Source organism: Protopterus annectens, chromosome 11.part0, assembly GCF_019279795.1.
Source record: "Protopterus annectens isolate FY-2018-M chromosome 11.part0, PAN1.0, whole genome shotgun sequence".
Taxonomy (NCBI): domain Eukaryota; kingdom Metazoa; phylum Chordata; order Ceratodontiformes; family Protopteridae; genus Protopterus; species Protopterus annectens.
Window position 1 is genome coordinate 818,054,651 of NC_056745.1, and position 22,073 is coordinate 818,076,723.

The following is a 22,073-nucleotide window of genomic DNA, read 5'->3' on the forward strand; positions in this document are numbered from 1 at the left end:
GTATATTGCTTTTTTAGTTGTTATGGACATTGTATATAGTGATTTGTTATTTCTTGTTACTATACTGTTTAGATATTCTGTTATAAAATTAATAAAAACATTTTGGAAAAAAATGTTCTGACATTACCGATTTGACTGTAATCATTCATGAATTATCTGGGCAGGGAAAAAGGAGACGTGGGCATTCTGATAAAAGGGACAAGTAATGGGTATGTGGTACGTGTGTTTATTTTGCTGCGGGTTTGTGTGTGCGTGCTTACATGGTGTGGCTGCCACAGTCAACTACCAGGGGAAGTGCTGACTTGCACTGCACACTAGTTAACTGCAATTCGTAGGCATACAGAAATTTGCCAAAAAGTAGGTGTTTCCTCATTGCAGCTAATATGTCTATAAATCTCAAAATACTGCACTATGGTAACAGGGCCCATTTCCTGTGGGCCATAAGCCGCAGGCTGGGACTCTTAATTAATTTATGGTAATGTATTCTTATTTGAGAAAGAGTATTTGTTACAAAAAACTGGTATAGCTATGGTATTTCTTGAGCCAATACCTACAAAATTATTGTTTTGATAGCTTTAATGAAATCTTTCTTTTTTGGTTAAGCATCAGTATGTGGACCAGCTGGCATAATGGGTAAGGTCTTTGTTGCCCATGCACAAGGTACAAGATTTAATCCTGACTTCAGGCCAATGCCTGTCTGGAGTTTGCATATGCTCTCAGGGGAGGTCCTCTTACCATTGAAAAACATGCTGAGTTTTTCCATCTCAAAATGCACTGAAAAAAAGCTGTGGGCAGCAGCACAGACTCTACATGGTGTCCTATAAGGGGAAAAGTTGTACAGACCACATGCTTTGGACAGCTACTGTGATGTGCAGTATCCTCAAGATAGGAGAACGTGGATTACAGAATGAGTGCTGTGGCAGGGCTAGCAATTCTGTAAAAATATGGTTTTAGGTGATTTGGTCATGTTGACTAATGTCACCAAATAGGCATGGGTATTTGCCAGTGATAACAGTTGGAGAGGTGTATGTGCCCCTGTTAGCCAGTGTGTGCCTGCCATAAAGCTCAGCAGGCATGGGTCACTAAGCTACTGGTCAATTGGCCACTTGGCTTTTGATCCAGAGTCCACTACACAGGAGGAGTGCAGGCTAGAAATGGTGTTAGAATTGTGGTGAGGAAGAGGTTTCAGAAGACAGTGAGGGATGCACACAGAATCAGTGACAGACTCATGGCAATCAGACTTCAGCCTAATGATAGGACAGTATTCATAATCTTAGGCTATGGCTCTCAACAGAGTTGTGATAGTGAGGAAAAGAGTGTATTCAGACAGCAGTTGCAGGACCTACTAGATAAAGCAGGACAACATGAATTGGTGATCATAATGAGTGACTTGAATGCACATATCAGGATAGACAGAACAGGATATGAGGACTGCCTTGGTCCACATGACTGGGGCAACAGAAAAAAAGGAGAGGCAATTCTAGACTTCTGTCTGACAAATGGCTTGATAGTAGCCAACACATGGTTCAGAGAGCCACAAAGTCACGTACAAGAGTGGCCAATATGCAACTCAGATAGACTTCCTCCTACTAAGGAAAGGGCAATGGGGTAAAATCAGTGGTTGCAAAGCCATCTCCAGTGAAACAGTTGGCCCATAGCATAAACTACTTGTTGCTACTATTAGTGGCCAGAGAAGGCTCTAAGGTCAACAGAGACCAGGCTGAAGACCTGGAAGTTGTCTGGAGAGTAAGCACACAGTTCAAGAAATTACCCAGGGCTCTAGCACCAAAAAAAGAAGCAGAAATAAGTGTATCTGAAGAATAGCAGCCCCTCAAAACAGCAAGTCTAAGGACTACTGAACAGATATGTGGCCAAGTCAGGTATAGAAATAAGGTACATAAAGAAAGCTGGTGGTGAAATGTAGAAGTTCAGGAAGTCATCAAAAGAAAGAAGTGCAGGTAAAAAGTGGGAGATAGAAAATACAGATCAGGCTAGAAAGGAATACTGGTTGGCTAACAAAGATGCTAAGAAAGGAGTTGCAATACCAAAGAACAAGGCATCAGAGACACTCTCCCAATCTCTGGAAAGTGAGTCAGTAGATGGCACAAAAAATGATATCAGGCTACAAGGCAAAGACAGAAAGATAAAGAAGATTGTCAGACACCTTTCATAGGGGATGCCAGCAACAACCTGCTCACTAGTCCACAGGAAACCAAAGGCAGATGGAAGGAGTACTTCCAGCAGTTTCTGAATGAAGATAACCCCACAGACGTTGTAGTGTCCCAGACACAGGCTATAATGAGAAAAGAAGAAGAAGAAGAGTTCACTGTAGAAATAAGAAAAATCACTAAGGAAAATGAAGTCAGGGAAAGCAGCAGGCTTAGATGAGGTTGCAGCAGACAAGATAAAGATTGGAGAGAAATGGTTCCTGAGTGTACTCATAGCAGTGTGGAGAGGAAGGTGTATCCCAGATGACTGAGGAATAAACATACTAGTGCCAGTGTTCAAAAACATAGGGGCATTCACAACTGTGGGCAGTACAGAGGTATCAAACTCCTATCACATTGTGCGAAAGTTCTAGAGAGGGTGACTGATAAACGAAAACACAGGGTAGTAGAAATTAAAATGGAAGATGAGCAGTACAGATTCATATCAGGATGCAGCACAACTGATCTGGTATTTGCAGTGAGACAGATAGTTGAGAAGAAGCTAGAGATGAAAGATTCCAACTGGGAATTCCAAGACTTGGAGAATGAATATGACAAAGTCTGAAGGAAGCTGATTTGGGCAGTTCTATGGTGGTTCAAAGTCCCAGAAATATTGGCAGAATTAGTGTGAGCTATGTACAAGGAACCGATGGCACAAGTACAAACAATGTTTGGTCTCACAGAGGTGTTCCCAGTGGAAGTGTGCGTGCATCAGGGTTCAGCTCTGACCCCACTGCTGTTCACACTGGTGATGGACTACATTAGCAAACAGGTCAGAGGGGACAGATGAAGAAATTTGCTGTATGCAAATGATGCACTACAGGCAGACTCTGAGAAAGAATTTCAGCAAAAGATAGGAGAATGCAATGCAAAACTGAAAGCATATGGGTACAGATAAGACAGTCGTAATGGCAGCAAATCAGGGAAATCAAAAGCTGAGAATTGAGATACAAGGGAAAATAGTGGAACAGGTTAACAGCTGATAGAAGGGAAAATAATGGGACAAGTTAACAGCTTCAGGTATCTAGGAGGGATAGAATCAGAGGGCTGCAGCCAACTGTCACAGTGTGCCAGTTGTAGTATATGATAGAAGAATGCCAAAGAAGCTGAAATGTGAGGTGTGCAAAACAGTGGTGTGACTAGTACTACTGTACAGTACAGAAACATGGGCAGTAAAGGCAGAGCAGGTGAGGAAGCTAGAGGGGATGGAGATGAAGTGCCTGAGTTGGGTGGTAGGATGCACACTGTTGGGCAGAAGAATAAATGGGAACATATGAAGAAAATTTGGGACAGGCAGGTAGAAAAGAAGAGGAAAAGACGGCATCCACCAAAGAGATGGATGAAGACTATGACAGTCATGCATGAGTGTCGAAGAAGGCAGGAGAGTGGTATTGAATAGAGAGAGATGGTAACAGTTGACACAACACCATGACCCAGTGTAGAAAATCAGAAAAAGGGGGTTGATGAGGATGATAATCAGTATGTTGGAAAGATTAACTGTACTTGGAATATGTAGATGACATTTCTGTATAAGGAGTGATGAAGGTTCACTATCTGAAGTTTTACAGGATTTACACACTAAAACAGATTTTTGAATTTTCTATGCACAGGTCTAAAGAAACCATGAAAATTTAGAAGTAGCAATTTATCTAGATAGCAATAGGAAGTCTAAACTACTATTTAAAAAAAAGAATGTAGGAAGAACACAAATCTTTCTAGAGATAATATACATCCTTCCTTTATTAATAGGAATATATTGAAAGGACGATTTTTTAGAGCGTCACGGCTTACCAGCAAAGATGATGACTTGACTGTAGTGTTTCTGGAAATGAAGGATGATTTTACTTCTACAGGTTACCCTGAAACAGATGTAAAGGATGTGATTCAAGAACTGAATGGAAATAATGACAGGAAGCGAGACATTAGGTTCAGGCTGCCCCTTATGTATATAGAGACACTGGTCAGGTATATGAAATAATAAGAACTGGTCCATTCTATGTGTTTATGTATTAAACAAATCATAGCTGATACACCTTCTCTTAAATTTAAAATAAACTGTATTTGAAGAAACAGCTTTGTTATACAAGTGTGAATAAAGCAAAGATGACAAAACAAAGTATGGCATCTTCCCACTTTATAACTGTAACTACAGATATATGTACAGAGAGAGATGAGTACTTTTGTGCCTCCATTTACTGGATTCAAAAATATTTTTGTTCTTTGTTAGTGTTGACTGTAACAGTCAGAATTAATTTTATCTAGATATCTGTATCAAATGCCCATGTTTTTATGTTGGCAAAACCAACAATTCTTTTAAAGCTAGAATAACTGAACATCTTTATGATAAAGAAAAGAGGACAACCATCTATTGGCTAAATCTGCCATTTAAAATGGTGATCATTCTTTTAAGTGTATTTTTTCAGGTATTCTATCCCACACAAAGGGGAGGGGACAGCTATAATATTACAGAGAAAGCTGCATACAATTGGATAAGTAAGTTTAATTAAATGCTACAATGCTTTCTGGTCTCAGTGATGGGTGATTACACATACTCCCCTGTTTAGCAGCCTTGTCCCTCATGAATATGGGCAACATATCAATCTCCCACTATAGCCTTGTTCTGCCCATTTCTAGGTAATTTGTACACAAAATATAACCTAGAGGCTACTACGTAAATGGAAGGTATGCTTCTTATGATTACCACAGTAAGTACCCATGAAACTATGAACCTCAATAGTATAAAACCAGTTTTAAAAGTAAGGAGCCTGAGACACTAATTAGTGCAGAGGTGACATGACTGTATGTTATGTGATTTTATTCATTTATATATCACTTGTTTATATGTTTGATTTTATGCAGATCTGAAAAATCCACATACTGCATGAAAGCACTAGTGTTTGTGTTTAGTAAAGTTTCTATTTTGTTCTGCACATGGTTATCTTGATTCGTTTATGATTTTGACTAGTTTTGCTGAACTGCATTACTTTGCGTGACCTAAATTCTTTGAATAAATATTTCCTTTTTGATATCTAGTGTCATGTCACTTGGAATGTGTAACATAATAACATCTCTTTAATAGAACGGAGAGAGAAAATAAGATTAAAACACCATTTGCTGTGTCATTAATACTGAACCTTTTTTTTTTTTACTTTTAACAACAGATTTAAGGTGCCACGCAGACTTAATTTGCTTTTACAAACATGTCATTGCTGCGGATTAACCCAGACTACAATGTGCCACACGTACGAATAGAAGACGAAGCAGTGATTCAGGTATGTACCACCTCCATTGCTTAGCATGCTTTATGATTATTTCAGACATTGTCACTGTATGACTCTTATCAATAAAAAGAAAATCAAGTGTGAACTTATGTGAAAATTTTGTGAAAATGGAACACAGCATGAGACATTTTTAGAGTTAAGCTTTCTAAACAATATACCGACTTTAAAATGCTAGATGAGAAGTCACTAGCAGGGGCGGCCCGTGCTATTGGACTGCCGGACTGCAGCCCCCTCAACTTCAAACTAACAAAATAAAACAAATAAAAAGAAAAAAATAATTAAAATTTCGCGGACTTCACGCATGCGCACTAGTCCAGACTGCTGCTGAGACAGTCTGGAGCATGGAGCATGTGCAGATTGTCTCAGCAGCAGTCCTGACTGAGACACGTGAACAGGAGCGCTCCCACAAGTCTATGCAGTTTTAAACTGCATAGACTGCCTGGGAACTCGCTGGGGAAACGCGTCGGGGTCAGACTGCAAGGTCGGCAGTCGGGTCTGGATTGGAGCTTGCTGCAGGGAAAGATCTCACGACAGGCAAGGTCAGGATTCGCGTCGGGGTCAGACTGCAAGGTCGGCAGTCGGGTCTGGATTGGAGCTTGCTGATGCCCCTGGTGCAATATACTGGTGGTTAGGCTCATAGTGGTGTGGTAGGGAATACCTCAGGCTTGAACCCTGTACCTTGTATGCAGATGTTAAAGACCTGAATTCCCTACCCACCACCATTTGTAAAAAAATTGCAGATTTTTGCCTCATATTTGATCTGATCTGTTCCTCATAATATCTGTGGTTTATAAATGTTGCAATTCTTGATATTTGATGGTGCAGTGGTAGCATTGTTGCCTCACAGCTGCAGGTTCTCAGGTTTGCTTCTTGGCTGGGGTGCCTTCTTTGTGTGGGGGGGGTCTGTATCTTCTCTCTGTGTTTGTGTGGGTTTGCTTTTGTGTCCTCCCATGTTACAAAGATATGTCTGCATTATTTCTTCCTGGGCCTCTGCTGAGAATTGTTTTTTTTTTGTTCCAAGTCAGACTGTCCTGATTAACAAATGTTAAATAAAATTGACAGGCATTTGAATTTCAGACTTCAGGTTTCTGAATGTTTAGTTCCTTACATATTTGATGGTGCAGTGGCAGTATTGTTGCCTCACAGCTATAGGTTTTCTGGATTGATTCTTGGCTGGGGTGCCTTCTGTGTGGAGTCTGCATCTTATCCCTGTGTTTGTGTGGATTTGCTCTGGTGTCCTGCCATTTTACAAAGACATGTGTCTACAGTATTTCTCCCTGGGCCTCTGCTGAAAATTGTTTTTGTTCCGTCAGAAGTAAAATTGACAGGCATTTGAATTTCAGACTTCATATTCTTCAGAAAATACATAGTAAAACAACGTTTTATTCTAGCAATAAATATGTAGTAATGCAACCTTTTATTATAGCAATTTTTTTAAGTTTATAAGATGGCTATATGAAATTTGTCCTTATTTTTGGGACTGTAATACCCTGTTAGTGGCTTTGTCCAGGTTTATTGTGCTAAGGTTGACAGCTATGGCAAGAACTGAATTCACTGAATATGTTTGAGGGCTGTATTCCCTCATTACTGGGTTTGTCCAGGTGTTTTGTGCTAAGAGGTTGACAGCTATGGTGAGAACTGAATTCATTAAATGATAGCCATTTAAGTTTCAGTCTTCCTCTCTTTCACAGAGCAGCTGATTTGGCATAGTGGTATGTTGCTCTTGACTGTTTTGCACAGGGACCTTGGCAGTAAAATGTACGGTGGTAACACAGCATTTTTCTTTCACAAAGCAGGTGATTTGGCATAGTGGTATGTTGTTCTGACTCTTTGCACAGGGACCTTGGCAGTAAAATGTATGGTGGTAACACAGCATTTTATTCTAGCAGCTTTCCAAGATTATACAAGCAATGTTTAATGTGTCCCTGGTTTTTGCCCTTTTGACCCACCCCAATAAATTTGGCTTTTTCCAGACTTCTTGTGCTGCGAAGTTGAGATGCAGTTGAGTATTGAGTAGATTTTACAAGGAGCTGAGAGCTGCAGGGGAAGAGAAGTGTAGTGCTGATTATGCTAAGTCAGCTCACATTGCTAATAGCACAAAAGGTTGTGTACTTGCTTTTGATGCAGAAGGTTGTTGGTTCTACTCCCATAAGGAGTGAATGCTGTCGTACTGAAAATTAAGATACTAACTATGAGCCTGTTATCAGTTTGCCATCCATTTCCTATTGCAATATTACTAGCTTATTTTTAATGTAATTTAGGCAATTTATTCCTCAGGGGCATCAGACACTTTATTTTTCGATGAAATCATGAAATATAAAGGTGATTGCTAGCACCAACCTCTTCATTACAGATTTATTTAACGTGGAATTATTTAGATGACTTTTTTGCTACTTCAGAGATTGTGCATATTTACTGATAATGGTGGACTGTAGAATTGTGCATATTTACTGATAATAGTGGACTGTAGAAGTTTGAGTAGACTTTTATGATGGAAATGTTCTGAATTGGACAGTTTTGTTTCATTGTTTACTGGAAAAATGTTCAAAGCAATAGGAAGGTGTATCAAAGAGCACATGTATGTTTCATATGCAAGGGGCCTATGATTTGAAAACAGCCCAAAATTAATCTTTTATCTGCCACTGGCAAAATGTATTTTCTTTGAATGTGGGTTTCAATACTGTTTCAATGAATGTGAGTTTCAAGGGCAGAGAAGTTTTAATGCTACGTTTTCATTGTGAGACTGCATTGTTTTGTTTAGTAGATGACTTAGTGTTTGTGCTGTAAAATACAAAATAAAACTTTGAAATGAAGTCCAACTCATCATAGAAGTAAAGCAGTATGCACATTAGTGTTTATGGTAAATGGAGTGAAATAGCCAAGTAATGGTTCATTGGAATGGTTGCAGAGGCTCCATTCAACCATGATTTTGTCAGGGGGGGAAGGGCAGCAAACTCAGACAGGCCCAGCTGAACTATACCTCCCAACTGTCCAGATTTTCAAAGAATGAATAGATTTTTGCTTCTTATTTTTGGTTTGTTCTTCATAAAATTTGTAGTTTTCTGGCAAATCATTTAGAAATTAAGTCACTAAATAATGATACACTGAGTTTCAGACTTCATAACCTTCAGAAAAATGCATGCTAAAGTAAGAACTGTTATTCTATCAACTGTCTCAATATATACAAGAGCAATTTTTAGTACTGTTTATATGTTCCCCCAATATATTTGGCCTTATTCAGATTTACTGCATTAACAGGTTGAGAGGTACATGCAAATAAATTGCTTTATAAAATTAGGCATAGCCAACCTCTCAACTGTCCCCTATTTTGGCTCAAAATGTTGCTCTTCCCCCTAATAATCCCTCCTCAAAATAGCAATTTTGGAAGAAAACATGGAGGGTTTACAATTAAGAAATAACTTTAATAATCAAAGTTATAGATTACTTGAAATTCATGGAGATTCTTTTATTTTGTCAGCTGCTCAAGTTAGCAGTACTAATAATAACGTGTCCCTTCTTTGACAGGTTTCCAGCTGTATTGTGGGGCTATTTTATATTTTTGCATCACATTTGGTCCATTTTTCATAAAATTGTGTTTTTTGGCAAATTAGTGACAAATCACTAAAGACTGAAGTTAGAAAATAATGACAGACATTTGAGTTTCAGATTTTATACCCTTCAGAAAAGCCATACTAATGCAAGACCTATTCTATTATCTTTCTAAGTTTATTAGAGCAATATTTAAAAATTGTCCTTATTTTTGGGCATTTGTCCCACTTCTGTGTATGGCATTGTCCAGATTTCTTGCTCTGAGGTTGAGAGGTATGACAAATGTGTCAGGGCCATCAGTCAGCCAGAGACATTTCAAATTGTGACATACTTGTTGCACCCCACTCCACCATGTAGTGACTCTGGATGTGTCCAAGCAAGGCAAGGAGTAGTTATGCAGTGTAAATGTGCAGTGCCCCCCCCCCCCATCCAAGGTAGACACAAGTACTACAGTGGCTTTTCATCTGTCCTTGATTTTGCAGAAAGGTCTGGTTTCTGTCATATTTTTGTACTGTTGATTTATGCTTATTACTCAAAGTGCCTGTTGCTCTGTGCAATGCTTTAATGACCATAAGGTAAGCTTGTCTGAGATCGTAAGATGCAAGTAAGCTTTAATAAGCATACTGTTAAAGAATTGCCAACATTGAAAGCCTTTCTGTTGTTGCCATGCAGAGAATACTTGACTAGATAATGTATAAGCCTTGGGTATTAAAGGGCAGGATTCCATTATTTTAAAAAGCGCATTACACTTGTTGGAGACTTCCAGTCATCTCTACAGACTTTATCCGTAAACTAAACAGAACGCCAATGATCATGCGTGGTCCATAACCTGTACAGTAATCCTTTAAGCAATGTATCTTGAGCTTGTTTCTTGTTTGCTTTTCATTTTTTACTTACATGTTTTCCCCATGAAACAAGTAGATAGTTGTCAGGCAGCAGGTCTTTTTTGGATAAGAAACATTTTTACAAGTGGGGGCATCACAGAGATTTCTACTTTCAGCATGTTACTCGGTACTTTAATAAAGCTGAATATAAATTATAATTAGAACTGCAGTGCAAGGAGAAGTGGTTTGAGTTGAGTGCTTCTGTTTTTTCTTGTACTTGATTTTGACTGGCATTCCAGTAATGTATTTAAAAAGTAATTTATTTTTTCATGCCTCACAACCTTTTGTTTCCATCTAGATATTAAGTAAGCTGTCATGCAGCCAATGCATATAAACATTTTTATTCTTCTACACTTATTTTTGTCTTGATTGGACTCTCATAATGATGGTTTGCCACCCAGGGCAGCATATTTAATTAAAGTTAGTTTTTGTGGTTTTGAGCATAGCCCCTCCCCTTTCTAGTTGGCCACACCCCTCCCATTGACCCCACCCATTCAGCTGTCTCCTGCAGCCCCCCTTTGATTTGAAGTCACCAGCCGCCACTGGTCACTAGTATGAAAATAAAATGTTAGAAAGCTCTAGTTAGTGAGATGTTAGCAGACGCAGCTTCTTCCAAGGACTTGGTAAAGAGCATTGGTCTGAATAAATACTGGTATATCAGAATGTACCTTTTTGTTGAAGAAAGTCATATTTTGTGTCATTTGTCAAGTTGTAGTGGTGCAACATATATAATATATAATAGGAAGCCTTCGTTCTACAAAAAAAAAAAAAAAACTAGAAAATATTTCCTCACATGCAATGATATTCATGCCAGTATGTCCAACCTTAATATTTTTTCTGGTCTGCTGCATGATGAACTGTATCATTCATGTCATATCACTGGCCTGTCCCCCCTAAATCTCTATTTAGCATCATATCATCGTATAAAATAGTAGCAGAATACTGTGGGAATAGTTGGTTAATAGGAATATTGCAGGCCATACCAAGCAGCTATCTCTCATGTTTCCTTTCTCTCATTTGTGATATCTTAAACTTGTTTAAATGTCCAGATTGTCTTAGATTATCTTACCCATTCTACAACTTAATCCAGGTTGCCACCACCATCTCCGTGAATACATGTTTCCTCATGTCCATGTGCATAACTAGCTTCCCTTATTATGGCAATCATGTCCCTCTTACACATATTGTCATTCACAACTAGACTATTTCCTTCAGAATTTGTGCTAATTCCCTGTATATCCATAGCATATCCACTGCCTCTCATACTTTCTAGAAAAAAAAGAGATCAAGTTCCTAACATTTTACTTTATATGATATTTCCTCTGCACCCCTTAAAATCTTCAGGATGTATGCAGTATTTGAGTTGTAGTCTCAAAAGAGTCTGATAAAAGGGTGTCATCACCTTGTTATCCCTGGATATATACCCTTAAAGTAGGTCAACTCATTTTGCTACCAATTATATGGAGTCCAATGTATCATGCTTACAGTAATAATAACTCAAACTTCTTCTGTTGATTCAGGTATTTAAGACCCATCCCTGCAAGTACATAGTGTAATGCTGAGTTATTCATTTCACTAGGTGTGTCACCAGATATTTGCAAGGTTTGTTACCAACTGTGCCAACATATGCATGCAAGGTTTGTCAACAGGTATACTACCATATAGGTCTGAAGTTGACTTACCACCTCTAAGACCATAGCTCCAGCTTTCTGTGATTTATGAAGTGTGCAACTTTATTTTATGCAACTGTCCAACATTGGTGTTATCTTCAAAGAAATTTATGAGGTTTCTCATCTCTTTGTTGAGGACTGAATTGAAAGCAGATAGGTCTGGACATAGAACTCATTCCTGTGGAGCACAACCTATCAGGACCTTCCCACCTGAGATCTATTCCATCCAACAACTCCATGCATTCTGCTCTCAGACAACTTCCAGAATCACCTATATATTTTCTGTCTGATCCTTTCCCATCCTGTCCCTTCAACACTCATACATTCTCACAAGGGGTAACTAGTGCTGGATAGAGTCAAACCCTTTACAGGGTTGGATGTGTACATCTATATAGTAACCAAATTATAAAACGGGATGAGGTTGTTCTGATAAGATCTACCTGCTGTGAATCATTAAGCAGCCAATTCTTATAAAACAAAGATACACTTTGAATGCGGGATCATCATTTTATACATAATCAGACTGTTTGTTGAACTCTAGGCTGCTTCTTGGTCTATCTTTGTAATGCACGCTACTGTTGCTTGCTTCCAGTTCCAAAGGACCACCTCTTCATTAAGTGCAGACCACTTAAATATCCTTGAGTGGGATCTCATTAAGCCCAGGCATCTTATTCTCCCTCAGTCTCACTATCATCTTCCAACCTTTCTCGGTTTTGCACACTGCATCTAACCAAACAGCACTTAAAGCCATGCCTTCCCTGACTGGTAATCTGGGTTCCCTCTACCTGGTGAACTTTGCCAATGAGTAATCCTTTAGTATCCTCATCTAATGTCCAGTCTCCTTATACTTATTAAAACTCCTTAAACTTCTTAACTTCCTTACTCAGTTTGTCTTCCTACTTAACTTCCCTCTTTCTCCCATACACCTGCGTACAGCAATTATTTCCCCATTATGTATTCTTCCAGTCCTTTTTTTCCCAATTACACCCTTGAGCAGTTTGTTGCTTTGTTACTGGCCTCTCCATCACTCTCCCACTTGTCATATATTTCTCTCCTTACCCTTTAATAGGTATTTTCACTTCCATAGTAAGCCAAACTGGTTTCATTCTACTCATTCCAACCCTGATCAATCCCTTTTCTTTTATATCTTCTAGCTGGGCTGCCTTAGTTATACACCACAACCCTTTCACTCCTGTTCTTCCCATAGCAATACTTTATGCTATATTTCTCACATATAAGCATGCTTGCAAGAAGTGTGGTCTTCCATACTACCCTACCCTATTTTCCACAGTCGCCACTGCCAGGTCATTTCTTCTATATGAGCCAATATTTCTGGGCATCTTCCTACTGCAACCACTTTCCTGATTACAAGTCGTGTTCTGATCTTGATTTGGTCTATGACTATTTCCACTTCCACAAATCACCCTTATTTATACTTCTTTGTTGTTGATTCTCCACCGCAATAGCCTCCTTTATTTATTTCCTCAAAGTTAGCTTCCTCAACCCTTTTACTGCTTCTCCTCCAGATCATCTGCTGCCATGGTTAGCTCTTCTTAAAGTCTTCTTAAAGGCATCCTTGTCTTCTATCCATAAGTGCTTCTTTCTAACTTGATACTTTTTTCTTGCCCCACCTTCTTTCCTTCCAAAATCTACTTCTGCTGGCTCATTCACCTCACTTTCCTACCCCACAGCAGATTGACACTTCTTCTCCTCCTCCTCTTGGTTGCTTTCAACTCTTGACTTTCACCAATTCAACCAGTTTATTACTGTATGCCACTCATTCCACACCTCTAGCAACTTTCTCATAAATCCATAAGTTCTATGTAACCTGCTTGTGCTCTTAGGCAATGATCTTCAAGGTACAAAATGTCATTAATGAGATAAGCGAACTTTTTGCAACCCACACAGTTGTCCAGACTTTTATAAATGTATTGTGTTTCCTAGACAACTTTAAATAATGTCCTTAAATAGTACAGGAGTTTGCTCCAATCTTGGTATGGGTCATGGTATTATCTCTTAGATGTCTAATTAGCATGGATGGCAAATTATTATTCTGATTAAATGCATTTTAATATGCAACCATGGATCATCTCCAAACATGGTTCTCAATATTTTACACTTAACACAATTATAAGCTAATCAGAGTTTCTCACATACACATCTATAATCCATCCATTATACATTTGACAGCTGTCATCTAGTATGATAGTCAAGATTTGTAAATTTTCTTTGGACAAACTGCAATGTGTTAGTTTGCACTTGGGTGAACAGACTATTGTACTCCCTGCTTTCTCCTCCAGCCCTTCCCTCCTGTCTTTTTTTTGTTCTTTTCCTGCTTTCCGCATCCCTTGATCCTTTATCACTTCCCTCCCACTCCTGTTGTATGCCTCCTGATGACTTTACTTCCCTTTCATACGTGGACCTCCCTCCTTCCCCTGGGTTACCATCCCACCACCTTTTCTATTTCCCAAAGTTTTTTCTGAAACTGCAGCATTTTATTGAGCACTATCTATATTTTACTCCTGACTGATACCGAAGCCAGTCCCAACCCTAGAGTCTTTATCTCAACTCTCATCTTGCACAATGTTTTCCCTTCTGTTTTACAATTCATTCATTCAGCATTGCATTTAGAAAGTCTAAATAAATTTGTCTCAATGAAGCCAAAACATAAACAAAAAAAGTATTTTAGTTTTGAAACCACACCCCAAGATGCCTCATTGCCATCCTGCCAAATTACCCTCACAATATTTGTCACTTGTAACATTAAGAGAAATAACAAAATGTGATCCCTTGGTTACATCTCATAGCCAAACTGCATCCAATAGCTAAACACCATGAAATGGTCAGTTCCACATGAGTAGCCTACTGCTGCTTTAGATGGGTGGTTTTCCTATAGAAAATACAGTGAATGAATTTGAATGGAGGTGCAAGTGCATGCTGGTTATTATCCATGCAATAAGTTAGGAAACACATCCAAAAGAATATTTTATTCATAATTCATGAAGCAAATGAATTAAAGTCATAATCATTAGCTGAAGCTGAATTCTGTATTCTACTGAATACTGAACCGAGTTTGCAAAATAATGTTCCAGTTTTAACAATTCACTGCTTCACATAAATTTACACTGTATTCCTGCCTGATTAAGCTTCCTGTCCTGGTTCTGTGTTTCTACGGTGGATCTAAAAGCACACGCCATAAGTACAGTGATCTGAGTGCATGTTACACTGTATTTAATTTTGAAAAAAGTTCAAGTATGGGGTTCTGATCTATCAGACTGAGTCATTGTGACCAGCTGTGATATTTGTCACCCCCCCCTTAGTCTGCAGACATAACAATGAGCTTTCTTTAAGTTGTTCAAATGCTGATCAGAAAATATTACTCTCAGAGATAAGGTTCATAGGTTCATAGGTGTGTACTAGGCTAATGGCCTTGGAACCTTTACATGCCTAGCCCATAGAATTGCCCTGGAATCATGTCACCCGACCTTAGTTCCCAGTGCCTCAGTTGACTAGAGCCACTGGAGTAATCCCTGGGGTGAATTTTCTATTTCCTATCCACTCATCAAGATTTCACTTGAAGAGGGCCAGTGGGATGCAATATTCTTTAATGTCTCCCTGTTAACATTACATAATTCTTTTCAGATGGAATTTTCTGTAAGTACTCACAAATTTCAGGAATTAAGAACAGTTCTGTAGTTTAAACTGGAAATGTGAAAAACCATCAACTGCATCTGAAAATATAACATTCTTTGCCTTGCAGTAGTGTTGAATGGACTAGGAAAGTGCACTGAAACAGGGCACACAAGATGACTTAACATTTTAGTTAACTGAACAGAAGCCGCATTTGCAAGATGTGATCATAACTAAAAGGCTAAAAGGGAGGATATGGCTAATGTGAGTTCAAGCCAAATTTAACAGTGACTTTCAAAAAGTACACCAGCTTGCAAATCTTATTGCCTTTTGAATTAAGATATTTTTTATATTAGTTTACCTTATATTCACTGGCATTTGTTTAGAGCCATTAACAAAGAATGCAAATATTCTTTCATGAATGCATTGTTCTGGACATTGTAAAGCATATTAACAAAGAATGCATATATGCTGTCCTTTGAATAATTAATTAAATAGTGGGATCCATGTAGCTCATCCTTTGATAATTTGTCTTACTGACTTTGCTTTTCTTCTAGTAAGTCCTAATTTGGTTTATTTTTGAAAGATATAAATTACATTCTGGTGTTCAAATTATCTTGGATACATGAGTTGCAAATGTTAGACATTTAACAGAAAAACGTACTGCAACCTGCAGTGTTGGGTGGGTGGCCCAATGGTTAAGGAGTTTACCTTATAAATGCAAGTTAAATGGTTTGAGTCTCACAAGAGATAATTGCCTAGGCTTAAAATGGCTCCCAAGGGTGTTTAGCCTGGTATGAACCTATGTGTTGAGATTAGTGCCATTTGGAGCAAGTGTTTAAAAATATTGCTTTTGGTGTAATAACATATGGAATGGAATAACATATGGAATTGAATTCTAAAAAAAAAATGTTTTTCAGTGAAATTACCCAGTATGTAACAACTGTATACAAAAAAAAATTACACTAGAGTAAATCACTTACAGTAAAAGTATTTAAGAACCTTTCATCATAATATTCAGTGCATTGTTTACCTGAAATAAACTTAACCTGAAGACTGATTATAATTGGAAATATATATTTATATGTGCATATATTGTTTATGCATTTTAGTGTGTTAACTAAGTAAGTTACACCGGAACACCGGAAGTATACCCCTCACTGGTGAGATCAGATCATAAACTAATCTCGCTGGAGGTCCTCATCCCGCCCCCACCTGAAACAAAAAAGACCACAGTGAAAAACTTCTCAAAAGCCGATTTCACACTTCTAAAAACTAGTGTGGTCTCCTTTAAGGCCCCTGAGCCAGTGGTAAACATTACTCAAACCGCTGAATCACTTACAAATGCCTTCTACCAGCACCTACAGGACTGCATGGATCAGGCAATCCCAAACAAAACTAAGACTCTCTGTACCAAAGGCAAGCGTCAGTCTGGTGGACCCAAGCCATAAACAAGCTCTACAACAAAAGGAGGAAGCTACTACAAGATAGAGCAAAATCCTTGAAAGGTAAGACACCTTTGATCATTATAAGTAAAAAACTAAGAGCTCTCATAAAATCATCCAAGGCAAATTTTGAGAGAAAAATCGCCAAGGACTATAAAGACAATCATAAGGCCTTCTTTAACTATGTTAGAAACCTAGGAGGAAACTCCCAGATATGCTCAGAATTAGTTCAAAATGATGTGAAAATTACTGAACCTACACACATTGCTAACATACTGGCTGACAGGTTCAGTGCAAACTTCTCCCCCCCTCCCCCCCAAAAGGAGAGATATCTATTCCAGAGGATTGTAGCCCCCGAAACATCTCCAACGCCCAGGTGAGAACTGCCCTCACTAAGGCAAAAAACAGCATCCATGGGACGGATGGTGTCCCGGCTGTGTGCTTCATGAACTCAACGAGGAATTAAACCCACAGTTAGGACAGCTGTTTAATCTTAGCCTCACCTCAGGATACGCACTCCAAGGAGTGGCGCACGCGACTGTGGTCCCACTTCATAAGGGCGGTGCCTCCACAGACCCTGGAAATTACCGCCCCATTAGCTTGACAAGCCTTATCTGCAAAGCCATGGAGAGGATCATAATGGAACTCATAAATAAAGACATAGGAACTTGCAGACTTTGGATCCAACCCAGTTTGGCTTTGTCAAAGGCAGATCCTGCCTCTTAAACTTGGTTGACTTTTCGAGACAGTCACCAAGGCCATTGATGAGGAAAGGCAGTCCATACAGCCTACCTCAACCTGGCAAAGGCCTTGACACAATACCCCACTCAGGTATCATCGAAAAACTCATCAGCTTGAATGTAAACCCATACATCACAAGATGGGTTGCAAACTGGCTAAGCGACAGAACCCACAGGGTCAGAGTTGCTGGAGCCATGTCAGACTCAAAGCCTGTCACAAGTGGTGTCCCACAGGGCTCAGTCCTGGGTCCACTCTTGTTCGGCATCTACTTTTCTGAAGTACAAGCAAACACAGGAGGGTTATGGCTGACAAAGTTTGCAGATGACTGCAAACTGGGCCATAGTCGAAAACACATCTGACACAGATATCCTCCAGAAGGGCCTCACAGAAATGGATAACTGGTGCCAGAGCCATGGCCTGAAGTTAAACGCCAAAAATGCATAGTCATACCCTTCGGGAAAAACAAGGTTACCCCTAGCTACCATATAGATGGCAATCCACTGAGCACAGAAAAGTCATCAGGGATCTGGGGACCCAAGTTGACAGTAGCCTTCGTTTGACACTCATGTTGCTAAAGTAGTTAGGAAAACCTTCTATATCGCCCACCTGATCATGAAGGATTCACATCTAGATCAAGGGAGGTCATCGTCCCCTGTACTCATCACTCATTAGACCTATGATTGAGTATAATGCCCGTTCGAATGTATCTGACCAGACACCTGATGCAGCTTGAAAGGCCCCAAAAGTTCCTCACCAAAAGGATAAAGGGTCTCAAAATATGTCTTATGCTGCCCGACTGAAAGAACTCCAGCTCTATTCAGTCTCATACCGCTTGCTCAGAGGTGACCTGTGCCTGACATATAAGGCCATGTCAAACCCAGATTTGATGAATATGCTTCACCTCAAAAATCTAGATCCCTCAGAACCACAAGGGCGGGAGACTTAAACCTTGACACGGTTATAAATAGAACATGCTGGAGGGACAGATTCATCACCCAGAGACTCCCTATGCTGTGGAACAAAATCCCGGTACATGTGAGGCAGAGCACCTCGCTGGCCTTGTTCAAGAGGAATCTTGACCAATGGATGGGAGATCGCAGATATACCCCAGGGATTACTTCAGTGTCACTGCTTGACAGAGGCACAGAAAAATGATAGGCATAGTTTTTATTCAAACTAAAGGGGTGGCGAAAGCCACATAACTATGGGCTAGGCTTATAAATGCCCTTGGGCAGATAGCCTAGTATGAACCTATGAACCTATGAACCTATGAAGTGTGCTGATCATACATAAAAATTACAGGGGATACAATCCAGGTTTGGTCACTGCCACTGAACTGAAGTTATAGAGGCTGTATATAACTTTCATACAAGGTAATATAATGCACAATATATATTAACATCATACCACTCATATACCTTGCATATACACTGCACAGAGTAAAATGAGAAAAAATGTTTATTATTTTTGTATTTGCTTACTTTCTAACCTCTTACTTAGTTTTTGCTAACTGGGACAGTTCATATAGAAAACAATTACAAAAACATGGTATAAAACAGGAATAGTATAGCTTGACAGGTCAAATGTAAAGTGCACTTGAGTACATATATGGTCATAGGATAATAGGAGATTACCAGGCTATCGACCCACAGGTCACTTCAAGCCTAGCCATTTCATCCCAATGTAATACCATAGAAATCTTAGTTAATATGCAAGATTGCATTTAGTAATGACTGCCCATGTCCAGGAGGATTGTGAGCGCTACTCCCTGTAAGACTTTACTGTGCCCCATCCACTCATCCAGGTTCCTTTTGAACAGTGTAATAGTAGTGCTCTGTTTCACATGAATAGGCAGCCTATTCCAAAGACATGTCAGTCTCTGGGATATAAATCTGTCCCTCCAGCATGTCCTGTTTAAGTTGCAGGCCATATTTAGGTCCCTGGAATGAGTGGCCCTAGTCCCATTTGATTTTCGGATATCCAGCAAGTTCATTAGGTTTGTGTCTGAGATTCCTCTGCAAGCCAGGCATAAGTGCCCTCAAAGAAGTCTATATGATACACAGTAAAGTGACAGGGGCTTTAGTCAGTCTGTGTATGGCACATGCTGGAGTCCCTTGATCTTCTTTGTTAGAAACCTCTGAAGTCTCCAATTCCTGCATGTGCTTTGTACAGTACATTCCAAATGGGGCATTATACTCAATTATGGGCCACATTAGTGCTGAGTATAGAGGGTTTGTGACCTCTTTTACTCTCAAGGTGATGCCTTTATTAATCAAGTGTGCTATGTAAAATGCCTTCCTTAACACAGTAGATGCATGTTGGTCAAAGTTAAGGTCACAGACAACTTGTGATCCCAAGTCCCTTGCCACTTCATGGGTACGTGGGGTATTGTTGTTGATTTTATAGTGTGAAGGAACATTATTTGTGCCGAAGGGAATGATGATGCATTTCTTTGAATTTAGTTTAAGAGTGTGACTAAGACACCGGTTGGTAGTCTGCATAAGAACCTCCTGGAGTATACTGACATAATTTGGGGATTCAATAATGGCTCCCAGTTTGCAGTCATCTGCAAACTTGGTCAGCCACAACCCATTAATTTTGACCTGAAATTCTAAGAAGTATATATGAAACAGTAGTGGGTCCAGCACTGACCCCTGTGGAACCCCACTGGCAACAGGTCTGCTGGTTGATGTGGAGTTGTCCTCTTTGATAGTGTGTGTCCAGTTTGTGAGCCAGTTAGCAATCCATCTTACAACAAAGGAGTTTACATTCAGTTTGCAAAGTTTATTTGTAATACCTGAGTGTGGGATTGTTTTGAAAGCCTTTGCCAAGTCAAGGTATGCGGTGTGGACAAATTTGCTCTCATCAATGGTCCTGGTCACATTTTTGAAAAAAAAAACAAGATTTAATGGGCAGGATCTGCCCTTGATGAAGCCAAATTGGGTAGTATCCAGTGTTTGGAAGTCACCTATGTCTTTATTTATGAGGTCCATAATGGTACATTCCATGGCCTTACAGATGAGCCTGGTCAGGCTTATGGGTCTGTAATTCCCCGGGTCTGTTGCTAGGCCACCTTTGTGGAGGGGATACCTCTTGCTGTTCTCCAATCTGCAGGAGCAAAGCCTGTATTTAGACAATGATTGAAAAGGATACATAATGGTGATGCTAGTTCATGTTCTAGCCTGTTTAGAAGACAGACTGGGATAACCTCTGGTCCCATAGAGGCTGTATTTTTTGCCAGTCACAATACTTTGATGATCTGTTCTTCAGATATGTAGGGTAGGGGGAGTTTGGGGCAAGGTTTGTGATAGATTTGGGGGGGATAGGTGGGTGAGATTTTCGCCAAACCTATCTGCTAGCAGGTTTGCTATCTCTGTGGAGCTAGTGTGTGTGATACTGTTGGTCACTCATTCTGCACATAGGTTCATAGGTAAGTACTAGGCTATCTGCCCGAAGGCATTTATAAGCCTAGCCAGAATGTGTTGGCTTTTACTGCCCCCTTAGATTAGTTCCATGTGCCTCTGTCCAGCAGAGCCACTGAAGTGATCCCCGGGGTAAACTTTCTGTTTCCCATACACTCGTCAAGTTTTCTCTTGAAGAATGTTAGTGATGAGCTCTGCCTAATGTAGATTGGAATCTTGTTCCAAAGCATGGGAAGTCTCTGGGACAGGAATCTATCCCTCCATTATGTCCTATTTATTGTTGTGGTGAGGTTTAGATCCCTAGAGGGTGTGGCTCGAGGGGATAAGCTTTTCTTTAGGTGGAGTATGTCCATCAGTTCTGAGTTGGACATGGCCTTGTATGTCAGATAGAGATCACCTCTGAGCAGGCGGTATGCAACAGAGTACAGCTGGAGTTTCTTCAGTTGAGCTGCATAGGGCATCTGTTTGAGGACAGTGATCCTCTTGGTGAGGTACGTCTGTGGTCTTTCCAGCTGTTGCAGGTGTCTTGTAAGGTACATCCCAAATGGGGCATTGTACTCTATGATGGGTCTGATGAGTGATGAGTAGAGGAGCACAATGACCTCTTTTGATCTGGATGCAAACCCTTTTGTGATTAGATAGGCCACATAGAAGGATTTTCGAACCACTTTGGCAATGTGATTATCAAAGGAGAGATTGCTATCTACTTGGGTCCCCCAGATCTCTTATTACGTTTTCTGTATTTAGGGGACAACCACCTGCATGGTAGTTTGTAGGTACTTTGTTATTTCCAAAGGGAATAACTATGCACCTTTTAGCATTTAGCTTGAGGCCATGATTTTGACACCAGGTATCTGTCTCAGTTAGACCCTTTTGGAGGATGTCTGTGTCAGCCGATGAGTCAATTATAACCCCTAGTTTGCAGTCATCTGCGAACTTGGTCAGCCATAGTCCTCCTGTGCTTGTCTGTACCTCTGAGAAGTATATGCTGAACAGGAGGGGTCCTAGGACTGAGCCCTGGGGAATGCCACTTGTAACTGGTTTAGGGTCAGACCTAGCTCCCACAACTCTCACCATGTTGGTTCTATCCATGAGCCAATTGGCAACCCATCTTGTGACATAGGGGTTTATGTTCAGGCTGGTGAGCTTGTCTATAATACCAGAATGGGGAATGGTGTCAAAGGTCTTTGCGAGGTCTAGGTAGGCTGTGTATACCACCTTTCCCCTCGTCTATAGCCTTGGTA

The 22,073-nt window shown here is 39.9% G+C and overlaps 1 protein-coding gene across 1 annotated transcript in view; it reads left to right on the top strand.

Moving 5' to 3' along the window:
• LOC122815596 (serine/threonine-protein kinase 33-like) overlaps window positions 1-22,073 on the top strand; it is a 1,042,607-nt gene that overhangs the window by 104,231 nt on the left and 916,303 nt on the right. The window contains exon 2 of the mRNA XM_044088227.1: window positions 5,369-5,479. Coding sequence (XP_043944162.1) covers window positions 5,408-5,479 — 72 coding nt within the window. The 5' untranslated portion in view covers window positions 5,369-5,407. The remainder of the gene's footprint in view (window positions 1-5,368; window positions 5,480-22,073) is intronic.